This window comes from Pelophylax lessonae, assembly GCF_965119305.1.
Source record: "Pelophylax lessonae genome assembly, chromosome: 8".
NCBI lineage: Eukaryota > Metazoa > Chordata > Amphibia > Anura > Ranidae > Pelophylax > Pelophylax lessonae.
This window is the reverse complement of record NC_138775.1, coordinates 264,566,692-264,579,699: the sequence shown is the minus strand read 5'-3', so window position 1 is coordinate 264,579,699 and position 13,008 is coordinate 264,566,692. Positions and strand designations below refer to the sequence as shown.

The 13,008-nt window shown below is 47.1% G+C and overlaps 1 protein-coding gene across 1 annotated transcript in view; it reads left to right on the top strand.

Moving 5' to 3' along the window:
• Positions 1-13,008, top strand: part of ACADM (acyl-CoA dehydrogenase medium chain) — a 64,184-nt gene that overhangs the window by 15,378 nt on the left and 35,798 nt on the right. The window contains exons 2-5 of the mRNA XM_082266225.1: positions 1,915-2,014; positions 7,345-7,442; positions 7,521-7,590; positions 12,434-12,534. Coding sequence (XP_082122351.1) covers positions 1,915-2,014; positions 7,345-7,442; positions 7,521-7,590; positions 12,434-12,534 — 369 coding nt within the window. The remainder of the gene's footprint in view (positions 1-1,914; positions 2,015-7,344; positions 7,443-7,520; positions 7,591-12,433; positions 12,535-13,008) is intronic.

Genomic DNA, 13,008 nt, shown 5'->3' with positions numbered 1-13,008 from the left:
ATTAAAATAACAAACCTGCTATATTTCCCTACTCTGTAGAGTGGTTTTGCCCAGGGCAGCCCGGTTCTTCCTCTTCTCGGGTCCCTGGCTGGTGCTCCTGGCCCCTCCCTCCCGTTTAGTGCCCCCACAGCAAGCAGCTTGCTATGGGGGCAATGAGCTGAGCTGCAGCTCCGTGTATCCATTAAGACATGGAGCTGCTGTTTGGCCCCGCCCCCTTTCTCCTGATTGGCTAACTGACTTTGACAGCAGCAGGAGCCAGTGGTGCGTCTCGGGTCATGAAGGGGGGGGGGGGTGTAAATCATCCAGAGGTCAAGTGGTTAAAATGCATAGATAGCATTTCATTCAGAAGTACATTAATGGTTTATTGGTTCATAGGGGAGCTGGAACTTTAAGAGAGAGAGAAAAAAAATATTCACCTTATCCTTCAAGGCAGTGATGGCAAACCTTGGCACCCCAGATGTTTTGGAACTACATTTCCCATGATGCTCGTGCTCTCTGCAGTGTAGGTGAGCATCGTGGGAAATGTAGTTCCAAAAACATCTGGGGTGTCAAGGTTCGCCATCACTGCTTTAAGGTAAACCTGCTGCAAACTAAGGTAATTTAAACTGCATTTCTTATATGCTAAACTTGTCCTTTTTCCTTTCTTCATGTCAGCTGATGGCTTTAGGAGAGGAAGCTATCTCCAGCATTAGAAACCTTTCCAGCCATAATATACAGTATATATAGTGAACTAAATATTATATCCCAAAGCGACCAATCAAAACTCACTTTGCAGAAGCCTAGACTAGTACAAGATGGATGGGATTAGCGTTTAAAAAAAAGGCTAACTACAGCGCTTGCTGATAAATAATGCCAAACAAATATCACAGTGGTTGAGGTGACGAGAATAAATGGATATCATATAGAGATTTAAATGAATATAGCAATATTATAGTAATCAAAAACCACAGATATAAATAAATATGTATAATAATTAAAATAAATAAAAATGTGACTGTTAGTGTATAAAAGTCCAATATATGTAAAGTGACTTGGTTCTCAAGTAGATCAAATAGAGTCCTTATATGATTCAAATGGAATTCAAGGTGCAGGTGCTTAAACGGGATTGTCCTTAGTATTCTGTGACATCAATCCATTTCCAGTGGCTAGATGAAATCACTTACCAGAACCAGTGGGTCCTATGTGCTTTACAGCTCTAGGACCTTTTGCGCTTAGATGCTCCCTGGGCTGGGATGGATTCCCCCATGGAAATATGTCAATTTGTGAAGGAAACAAAAGGCTCCATATAGTGTAGTAAGTTTGTATAAAGTTTATTACCCACTAAAATGGGTTAAAGGCAAGGATTAAGTATAAAAATTACATCCGTGGTGGTCAGCAGTCGGCTGTGCGGGCTGCGCGTCCCCTTTGCAGAGTGGCGAGCGGTACTTCCGACTTGCGTTCCAGCTGCCTAAACGTAATGACGCTATGCGTTCCAAACTGACGCGTTTCGTCACATCGGGTGACGTCTTCAGAGTTTGTTTGGCATTATTTATCAGCAAGCGCTGTAGTTAGCCTTTTTTTAAAAAGCTAATCCCATTCATTTCTTACATTACCTATAGCTGCAATGCAAATTTTCATTTATACACATATTTATTCATTTAATTATTTAGATTTTTTTTATCCTTGGCGCGGGGAATATACTCTGTATATTTTTTACACATAGTACAAGATGGAATCTGATTATTTGGTAAAGGTTCCACACTTTTCAGTCAGTGCTCCGCCCCTTGCACCTTTATGATTAACCCCGTTCTCTGTCCATATCCCCAGCTCTCATGCAGACAGATGTAGGGTAGGAATCGCATATCATAAGATTGGGGAGAGTTGTTGGAAAGGTAGATTTGTTTTTGTCTCTAATTATCTGTGACTTTTGTGCAGGTGCTACAACACATCGCTAAACAAGGCTGGAGAGCCCAGTCCACGGCCCCCCACACTGCCGTCTCTGCCTCCGCCTCTTCCCATCCTGGCTTCAGCTTCGGTAAGTTTCAACTATCTGCAGATTGGCTTTATAATTAGCATCTGAGGCATTCGTTACACAACCTAGGTAGAATTTGGCAGACGGTCTAAATTGGAGGCATAGATAATCCCATGTTACAGGGAAACCAGTCTGACTTGTAAACAAGTAATTGTGCTTGGTGAAACAAGTTTCAGAAGGTACTGCTATGTGTACTAATCACTGCTCACCTTAATAGTAGGCCACCTAGCCCACCTTAATAATAGGTCACCTTGCCCACCTTAATAATAGGTCACCTAGCCCACCTTAATAATAGGTCACCTAGCCCACCTTAATAATAGGTCACCTAGCCCACCTTAATAATAGGTCACCTAGCCCACCTTAATAATAGGTCACCTAGCCCACCTTAATAATAGGTCACCTAGCCCGCCTTAATAATAGGTCACCTAGCCCGCCTTAATGGTAGGTCACCTAGCCCGCCTTAATGGTAGGTCACCTAGCCCGCCTTAATGGTAGGTCACCTAGCCCGCCTTAATGGTAGGTCACCTAGCCCACCTTAATGGTAGGTCACCTAGCCCACCTTAATGGTAGGTCACCTAGCCCACCTTAATGGTAGGTCACCTAGCCCACCTTAATGGTAGGTCACCTAGCCCACCTTAATGGTAGGTCACCTAGCCCACCTTAATAGTAGGTCACCTAGCCCACCTTAAAGCAATGTGAAAGGAAAGTATAATCCTCCGTAGAGGTTTACATTAAAGAGAACCTGTTGATTAGCCCTGCACTTTAGGGAAATCTTTCCTTTTAAGACAAAACAGACCGCCTCTATGTTTTTCTCTAAGTGGTTGTAAACCTACTTGTTAATTTTCAGGCAATTCCATTTTCCATAATGTTATGTCTCCACTGTATATGCTGTATTAAAAAAATGCCTATGTATACCTTATTTCCTAGCGCCGATCGACTGCCTCTCCCCTCTCTCGATCTGACAGCTACAACGGGAGGTGCCGAGAATCCCACACTGTCATCAGTTGGGAGGAGAGGTGGAGAGACGCGGCTGGTCACGTGTGTGCCGATCAGCGCCAGGAAATAAGGCATACAGAGGCATTTATTTATTTAATAAAGCATATACAGTGGAGAGATAGCATTATGGAAGATGGGATTGCCTGAAAGTTAACAAGGTACTGCTATGTGTACTAATCACTGCTCACCTTAATAGTAGGTCACCTAGCTCACCTTAATAGTAGGCCACCTAGCCCACCTTAATAATAGGTCACCTAGCCCACCTTAATAGTAGGTCACCTAGCCCACCTTAACGGTAGGTCACCTAGCCCACCTTAACGGTAGGTCACCTAGCCCACCTTAACGGTAGGTCACCTAGCCCACCTTAACGGTAGGTCACCTAGCCCACCTTAACGGTTGGTCACCTAGCCCACCTTAACGGTTGGTCACCTAGCCCACCTTATCGGTTGGTCACCTAGCCCACCTTATCGGTTGGTCACCTAGCCCACCTTAACGGTTGGTCACCTAGCCCACCTTAATAGTAGGTCACCTAGCCCACCCAATAGGTCACCTAGCTCACCTTAAAGCAAATGTGAAAGGAAAGTACAATCCTCCATAGAGGTCTACATTAAAGAGAACCTGTTGATTTGCCCTGCACTTTAGGGAAATCTTTCCTTTTAAGACAAAACAGACCGCCTCTATGTTTTTCCTCTAAGTGGTTGTAAACACACTTGTTAATTTTCAGGCAATTCCATTTTCCATAATGTCTCCACTGTATATGCTGTATTAAAAAAAAATGCCTATATATACCTTATTTCCTAGCGCTGATTGGCCTCTCCCCTCTCTTGATCTGACAGCTACAGCGGGAGGTGCCGAGAATCCCACACTGTCGTCAGTTGGGAGGAGAGGTGGAGAGACGCGGCCGGTCACGTGTGTGCCGATCAGCGCCAGGAAATAAGGCATACAGAGGCATTTATTTAATAAAGCATATACAGTGGAGAGATAGCATTATGGAAGATGGGATTGCCTGAAAGTTAACAAGGTACTGCTATGTGTACTAATCACTGCTCACCTTAATAGTAGGCCACCTAGCCCACCTTAATGGTAGGCCACCTAGCCCACCTTAACGGTTGGTCACCTAGCCCACCTTAACGGTTGGTCACCTAGCCCACCTTAACGGTTGGTCACCTAGCCCACCTTAACGGTTGGTCACCTAGCCCACCTTAACGGTTGGTCACCTAGCCCACCTTAATGGTTGGTCACCTAGCCCACCCAATAGGTCACCTAGCTCACCTTAAAGCAAATGTGAAAGGAAAGTACAATCCTCCGTAGAGGTCTACATTAAAGAGAACCTGTTGATTTGCCCTGCACTTTAGGGAAATCTTTCCTTTTAAGACAAAACAGACCGCCTCTGTTTTTCCTCTAAGTGGTTGTAAACACACTTGTTAATTTTCAGGCAATTCCATTTTCCATAATGTCTCCACTGTATATGCTGTATTAAAAAAAAATGCCTATATATACCTTATTTCCTAGCGCTGATTGGCTGCCTCTCCCCTCTCTCGATCTGACAGCTACAGTGGGAGGGCCGAGAATCCCACACTGTCGTCAGTTGGGAGGAGAGGTGGAGAGACGCGGCCGGTCACGTGAGTGCCGATCAGCACTAGGAAATAAGGCATACAGATGCATTTATTTAATAAAGCATATACATTGGAGCCAGCATTATGGAAGATGGGATTGCCTGAAAGTTAACAAGTTATTTTAGCAGGAGAGGCGGGCACTGTCACTAGCTGGCAAGCAGGGAAGGGGAAGAGGAGAGGTGCGGATGACGGAGGCACGTAAACTGACCACAGTGTCAGGGCTCAGCAGCCATGATAAACCATGGTCAGTTTACAGGGGGGAGGGCAGAACCAGGCAGGATCAACCAAGTATTTCAGATGATACAGGGGACCAAATTACACAGCACAAGCACTGTGCTGTTATTCATACTGTTAAGGAACAGAATCCATTTTTTTTTTTTCTTCTTCCTTTTTTTTTTTTAGGGTAACAAACACTTTAAGGCTGGATTCACACTTAATACAGATGCGGCTCACAGCAGGGGTCCGGTGCATCCCTGTTCTCCGTTTCAGGGACAAATCGGGCCTAATTATTTGCCTTAATTCGGACCTGAAACTGAGCCAGAGACACACAGGACCCCTGTGCAATCCGCTCCTCAGCCACCACGGAAATGTGTGAACCGGCTCCATTGAGAGCCAGGCACACTCCTCTGTAATGCGATTTGGATGCAGGGAAACCCCCATCCAATTTGTTCTAGTGTGAACCCGGCCTAAATTTATTGCAAAAAACAAACCTGCCAAGGCCCGTTCTGGGTGGACAGCATTGCAATCTACTGACTCTACAAGATCCTAAAGCGGTATTAAACCCAAAAGCAAATTTTCTTTTTTAGGTTTTCTTTCTTCTGTTTTCATCTTGTGATCCAGTCAGTAAGTCTTCTGTTTCATAAAAGAATAAGCTCTATTGAAGTTACAGAGATGAGACCAACCATTTACCATTGACAGGGATGCTTACAATGATCAAAGTTTATTTTTGAAAAACATTTTATCCCAAAAGGAATAAAAACTGTTTGCTTTAACTGCTGTGTGAGCTGGAGATAGGCTTTAATGTGTTAGTGTATTTAAATCTGCTTGCTCATCTAACAGTCCTCTCACCCTGGATTACATTGCTGCTGTCCAAAGGTGACCCCTGTGCTCTTTCATCCAGAGTGGTGGCACTGTAATACACGAGGTGTGTTATTAAACGATCACCAGGTATAAACAGAGGGAAAACTAATGCAGCCACATCTAATGATTGGTAGCTGCAATATATTACATTTTTGATTTTGGGTTTAATACAGGTTGAAGGCATTAGTAATGGTAATAGGGATGCACCGAAATGAAAATTCTGAGCCGAAACAGAAACCAAAAATTCAGGATGCCCTTGGCTGAAAACCGAAAATGACGACTCCCCCCCCCCCCCCCCCAAATGATTTTAAAATAGTTACAGCCTGTATATAGATGCTTCTGGCACTATATACCTGTCTTGTCTCAGAGCTGTATTATACAGGTATAGTGCCAGAGGGTAGCTAAGTATAGGGAAACAATGATGCACATCCTAACCCATAATATGATGTCACTCACTGCTCCCCACAGATAGCAGGTTGACTCTGGTTCTGCTCCTGTCCTTCCTATCCGCAGCGGCCATACAGTAGAAGATGGAGGGAGGAAGTGGGTGGAGCCAGAGAGTCAGAATTAGGCGCAGAGGAGGACGAGGAAGATCCTCCTCCGCTCTGCATACTGGATCCTCTTCCCGGGCTCGCTTTCCTCTCGGGACTGTGACATCACTGGTTGCTAGACACCAGGCGGCTGGCGATTCTAGCAACCAGTCTAGCACAGGGCGGGCGAGGAGGTACAAACAGAGGGTCTCGGGAGCCAGCCACGGCCGGTCATGCACCATATAATTTAAAGTGAAAGCTGCTGCTGCTGCGGCGGCCATTAATTTTCAGCATATATGACCCATTTTTGGTCGAAATGGGATAGGCCCATGTTTGGCCGAAAATTTTGGTTGCCGAAATTTCGGTGCATCACTAATTGGTAACTTCCCAATTATACAGTGTAGTTTTATTGCATGCTGACTTTTAAAAATATTTTTATTTAAGGTTATCCTTATGCAGCAAGGGTGCAACTGAAACAAAATGCTGAATCTAAGGCTGGGAGTATATAACTAGGACTGAACTCAGTCCCGGGACAAGGTCACCCAGCACAAAGAATCCAAACTGCGCCCCCTCCCCCGCTGATGATGTGCAAGCTTAGGGGATTCTACACCCAGTAGTCACTTGCTTGTTAAAATCACTGCCACTTTCACTACTCCTGTCAGCCTTGCAACAGAAGGAAGGCGCCTCCACTAAACCATTGCACCCAGGGCAGCTACCCCGCCTGCCCACCCCTTGTCTCATCCCTGGCTGTACTAACCTTCACAAAATAGGAGTGGCACACAGGAACATACCAAACACTCTGCCATTGCGTTCTTTCTTTTAAAAATACTAGTTAGCTGGCTATCAGGCTGACTCTGTAGCTTCAGCTCTTTGTTGCTAATGCAGAACAAATATGCATATTAGGCGTTCTGAATTTTCTTTGACTTTCCTGAAAACTTGTTCTGGATAAGGACTAAAAGTATGGGAGCCAGTGAATATTAGCCAGGCAACTTGCATTTTCAGATGGAGGTTAGCAGTGAAGTGGAATTATAATTGTTGCCGTGTGTTACTGCACTTTGCATATCTTTTTTGTTTTGCTGAACAATCCCCGATGTGTTTTGTGTCTACACAGAGCTCAGCGAGCAGCAGAAAGAGTTTCAGGCTACAGCCCGGAAATTTGCCAGGGAAGAGGTCGTTCCGGAAGCCGCTCATTATGACAGAACCGGGGAGGTGAGCTGCGTTGTTTTCCTTGTAGAGATTACAAAGAATTGCAGTCTTTATTAAATGCAATTGTCTCTTTTGTCGTAGTATCCGGTTCCACTCATCAAGAGGGCCTGGGAACTTGGTCTGATGAACGGACATATTCCAGAAAGCTGCGGTAAGATCACACACTGTGTCTCATGCTTGTCTGATGGTGGAATGTTTTAAGCTCCACCCCCCCCCCCCCCCCCCCAAAAACCACATAATTCACAGTTTCCTGTGAATCAATTGAACTACAAGTATCGTTAGCCTTGTAGTTCATTCAAAAGCCCTGCAGCATGAAAGCAGTCAGCCCGGATGCAGGTACATGCTGAATGCTGCAGTGCTTGTTTGCAGGAGCCTGGCATTGCAACCCTGATCCATTGATCACATGTGCAATACTTTCCAGGCTCCTTAGGGAAAAAAATAATAAATGCACATATTTTTTTCCTGCAAAAATGGGTACGTTTATTATTTTTTCCCAAAAGGTGAACAAATCCTTTAAAGCAGTGGTCTCCAAACTATGGCCTGAGCACCAAATGCAGCCTTCTGCTTGCCTTTATCCAGCTGTTGGGACACTATTCCTCCCACTTGCCATCTGACGGCAATGATGGGGCATCATTTCTCCCACTGACACCAACAATGGAGCACTATTCCTCCCACTGATACGAGACACTATTCTACCATCTGATGGCAATGATGGGGCATCATTTCTCCCACTGACACCAACGATGGGGCACTATTCCTCCCACTGATACGAGACACTATTCTGCCATCTGATGGCAATGATGGGGCATCATTTCTCCCACTGACACCAACGATGGGGCACTATCCCTTCCAATGATACCAACAATAGGACACCACTCCTCCCCCTAATAGCAAATGTGGTGAGGTCTACTCCCCCTGATGCCAGGAAAATTTCCACTCCAGCTGGCCACAGTCCAGCCCTCTAAAATCTGAAGGACAATAAACTGGCCCTTTCTTTAGAAAGTTTGGAGACCCCTGCTTTAAATCGGTAATAAACTCGGTAAAGAAAAAAAAATATCCTCCTCCAAGGCAATGGTTAATGTGCTAGTGTGCATCGCATACTAGCTCATTATGTGAAACTTACTTTAAAACGAAGCCCTCCAGCGGCGCACTGTCAACCCTGACAGGGCTTCCATCTTTGACCAGTCTGCCTTCCAGGTTGGCGGGCTCCGGTCCTTTGGACGAGCTGCAGTGACATCACTCCTTTGCATGCGTGTGGGAGCCGCTGTTCACGGCACAGGGCTCTGAAGGAACAGCACGGATATGCAGTTAGTCACTGGCGTCTTCACAAGTAAATATCTCCTAAACGGTGCATGTTTAAGAGATATTTACTGCACCTATAGGTAAAAATCACCCGAGGGAGTTTACTTCCACTTTAAAGTGGAACAAAAAGGCCAACACAAACCTTTCCTAAAAACATTCCCTTCCCCCTCCTCCTACCTATCCTGCATTTCCTCTGTATCAAAAAAGATCTGTGTTCCTACCTTTTTTAATCTGCTCAGGTCTAGTAATGTGATCCTTCAGCTCCAGCTCCCTTGTGCTAGTCAGCAGCTGCTGCAGGGGACAAAAGGGAGTGGCAACAATGGCTGGACCACGGGAGCCTATAGGTGATGTCTAGGTTTTTGGAAATTTACAGTCATTGTGGAGTACTCCCTTACACAGGAGGACTGGAGCTGCAGGATCATGTGACCTGATCAGATTTAAATGGAGATATACTTACCTGATCCTCCAATCTTTCCCACACAAGACTGGTCCCTGCTGGTCCTGCCCCCCTTCCCCAGTCTAGTGGCCTTTTGCGGAGGACTGTTCCTAACGTCATCAAGCCCATAGACCTGCTCGGGACGTCAGGAACAGTCCACCGCTGCATCACGGGTGAGTGGTGTTCATAGGTGGAATGGAGGATCAGGTGAGTATAGACTGTCTGCTCTCCCCTGGACAAAACGAGCAGTTAACCCTTGTAGAGCAGGCACAGCCCCACTGCCAGGGAAAACTTTTTTTTTTGCCCATAGTTTTTTTAAAGTGGTTCTAAAGGCTGAAGTTTTTTTTCCTTCATGCTTCTATGCATTAAGGTAAAAAACTTTGTGTGCAGCATCCGTCCCCCCCAATCCTCACCTGAGCTCGCTCCGATCCAGTGATGTTTACAATAGCCTCGGCTGTCCCGGGACTCTTTCCTCATTGGCTGAGACAGCAGCGGGAGCCCACTGGCTCCCACTGCTGTCAATCACGGCCAGTGATCCAATGAGGTGATAGTGAAGGGGGGAGGGGCGTGCCCCAGCTTTGTGTCCTATGGATGCGTAGAGCAACAGCTTGGGAGTGAGCATGCAGTGGTGCCCCTAGAGCAGATAAATTATATAGAAAGTGAATCAGCGCTCATGATAAAAAACAGCAACTAGCAAGAAAAGTGTAAAATATACATACACAAAAATATGAACAAAAAGAAAACTATTAAACAAATTAAAAAAACTTTCTCAAATAAACAATATAGATTATATGACGTTTCTCGTGATGAAAGTTCATATAATTGATGTGACAATATTCAGTGGGTGTGATCCAGTGAACCAGTACAAACAAACGATGAGAAGGAAAATGATTCGTCTCCAGCACCAAGAACGAATGAAATGCAAACTCACCAGAGCCAAATGCTGTTTAGATTATAGGAAAGCAAACGAGTGTTGTGCGACCAGTCTCAAGATTTCCAGGGACATCAATACAGTCAGCAACCTCCGGCCTCATGGGTAACCTCCAGTGCGATGATAAACTCAGCACATCATGCAAGGGTTAAATTTGCAAAGAAATAGGAGAGGCTCATGGTGTAGTATGAAATAGGATTAATTTAATAAAATATATATATATATATAATGTAACACTGGTACAAAATGCAGTGTACATCTGGTATAAAAACAAATAACAGTAAAAAAACAAACTCGCATATAAAGCCACCACTTAAAATGAAAAAGTGATGGCTAGGACCTTAGGCGTTTGAGATAACAAGCGTCCCAAATAAAAAAAAAAAAAAAACACAACCCTCCAAAAAGCTGCTGTCCTCTATAGAGTGCAGGGATCTGCAGTGCTGTATTTTGGCCTAGGCCAACAAGGCCCAGGCCTAGGGCAGCACTTTGCAGGGGGCAGCAAAAAAGCCACCCCCCACCACCTTAGACTCTATTGGCCACTGGTTGCTAGAACCACCTCTCTCACCCCCCTTTCTCACTCTCTCACCCCTCCTCTCTCTCTCCCTCCCTCTCTTTCTCACCCCCTCTCTCTCTCCTCTCCATCTCTCATCCCCATCTCTCACCCCCCCCTCACTCTCTCTCTCACCCCCACTCTCTCTCTCGCTCTCTCTCACCCCCCACTCTCTCTCACCCCCACTCTCTCTCTCGCTCTCTCTCACCCCCACTCTCTCTCTCGCTCTCGCTCACCCCCTCTCGCTCTCTCTCGCGCTCTCGCTCACCCCCACTCTCTCTCGCGCTCTCGCTCACCCCCACTCTCTCTCGCGCTCTCGCTCACCCCCACTCTCTCTCGCGCTCTCGCTCACCCCCACTCTCTCTCTCGCTCTCTCTCACCCCCACTCTCTCTCTCGCTCTCTCTCACCCCCACTCTCTCTCTCGCTCTCTCTCACCCCCACTCTCTCTCTCGCTCTTGCTCACCCCCACTCTCTCTCTCGCTCTTGCTCACCCCCACTCTCTCTCTCGCTCTTGCTCACCCCCACTCTCTCTCTCGCTCTTGCTCACCCCCTCTCGCTCTTGCTCACCCCCTCTCGCTCTTGCTCACCCCCTCTCGCTCTTGCTCACCCCCTCTCGCTCTTGCTCACCCCCTCTCGCTCTTGCTCACCCCCTCTCGCTCTTGCTCACCCCCTCTCGCTCTTGCTCACCCCCTCTCGCTCTCTCTCGCGCTCTCGCTCACCCCCTCTCGCTCTCTCTCGCGCTCTCGCTCACCCCCACTCTCTCTCGCGCTCTCGCTCACCCCCACTCTCTCTCGCGCTCTCGCTCACCCCCACTCTCTCTCGCGCTCTCGCTCACCCCCACTCTCTCTCGCGCTCTCGCTCACCCCCACTCTCTCTCGCGCTCTCGCTCACCCCCACTCTCTCTCGCGCTCTCGCTCACCCCCACTCTCTCTCGCGCTCTCGCTCACCCCCACTCTCTCTCGCGCTCTCGCTCACCCCCACTCTCTCTCGCGCTCTCGCTCACCCCCACTCTCTCTCGCGCTCTCGCTCACCCCCACTCTCTCTCGCGCTCTCGCTCACCCCCACTCTCTCTCGCGCTCTCGCTCACCCCCACTCTCTCTCGCGCTCTCGCTCACCCCCACTCTCTCTCGCGCTCTCGCTCACCCCCACTCTCTCATCCCCCTCTCTCTTTCCCTCCCTCACCCAACCCCTCTCTCTCTCTCTCCCTCCCTCCCTCACCCAACCCCTCTCTATCTCTCCCTCCCTCACCCAACCCCTCTCTATCTCTTTCATCCCCCCTCTCTCTCCCTCCCTCACCCATCCCCCTCTCACCAACCCCCTCTCACCCCCCCCTCTCGTAAGATCTCAGGGGTTCATGCTGGGACTTGTAGTCCTTCAATTTTGGAGGAAGGCACATCCGTTAAAAAAGGAGTGGGGAAAATTTACATGGGGAGGGCGCCCAATTTTAGTCTTGCCTAGGGCAGCACAAAACCAAAATACACCACTGGGCATCTGCTGAGCTGTTCTGGCACTTCCGGTAATGTTGAGGTTTGCTTGATTCCTATTGGTCCATAACTGTGACAAGCTGTTGCATTGGCCATTAGAAATGTGTTGAAAATGGGACATGTAGTGTATAAAAGTGAGCGAGCTGACAGAGTACAGATGAAGCTATGAACAAATTTACAATCGTTCTATGTTCTCGTGTACCATAATAACCTCTTGCTGATTAGTGTTACATGTTGTGGTGCCAGTTTTGATTGTCTCCTCTGTTCATGTATGTATGGTCTTCCCACAGGTGGCCTGAACCTGGGCATCTTTGACACCTGTCTGATTACTGAGGAAATTGCCTATGGATGTACTGGTATTCAGACTGCCATAGAGGCCAACTCCCTGGGGGTGAGTATGTGAAGAGTTAAAACTGATCTCCAGCCATACCATCACACTTGTACCGGCTCCTCTCCTGCACTGAAATAGCTTACTCTGATTTGTTTGCACACTGTGGGTGTCTCACAGTGTGCATTAGAAGCTGCAGCAAGTCAGGTAGAGACCCTCTAATTTCCTAGCTGGCCATCCAGCATTATCTAGCTCTTCCCTCACCAGCGTTACAGTCCCTGGCCCATTCCAAGAACTAAAATCCAATCCATTTATTGGATTTCATGTTTTTCAATCATGGAGGCTCAGCTTTACATGTGGGTGTTGCCGCAGCTTCCTGTTTTCAGGAAGCCACGTACAGCACCCTTCTGGCCCCTCCCACCACCCACGATCTGCCTCCATTGCATAGACAGAGAGACCTGCAATGACACCACTGAGGTATGTAATGAAAAAAGAAAGGGAGGGGGAACCAGGAAAGAATAAACTTCAGCTTTAAAC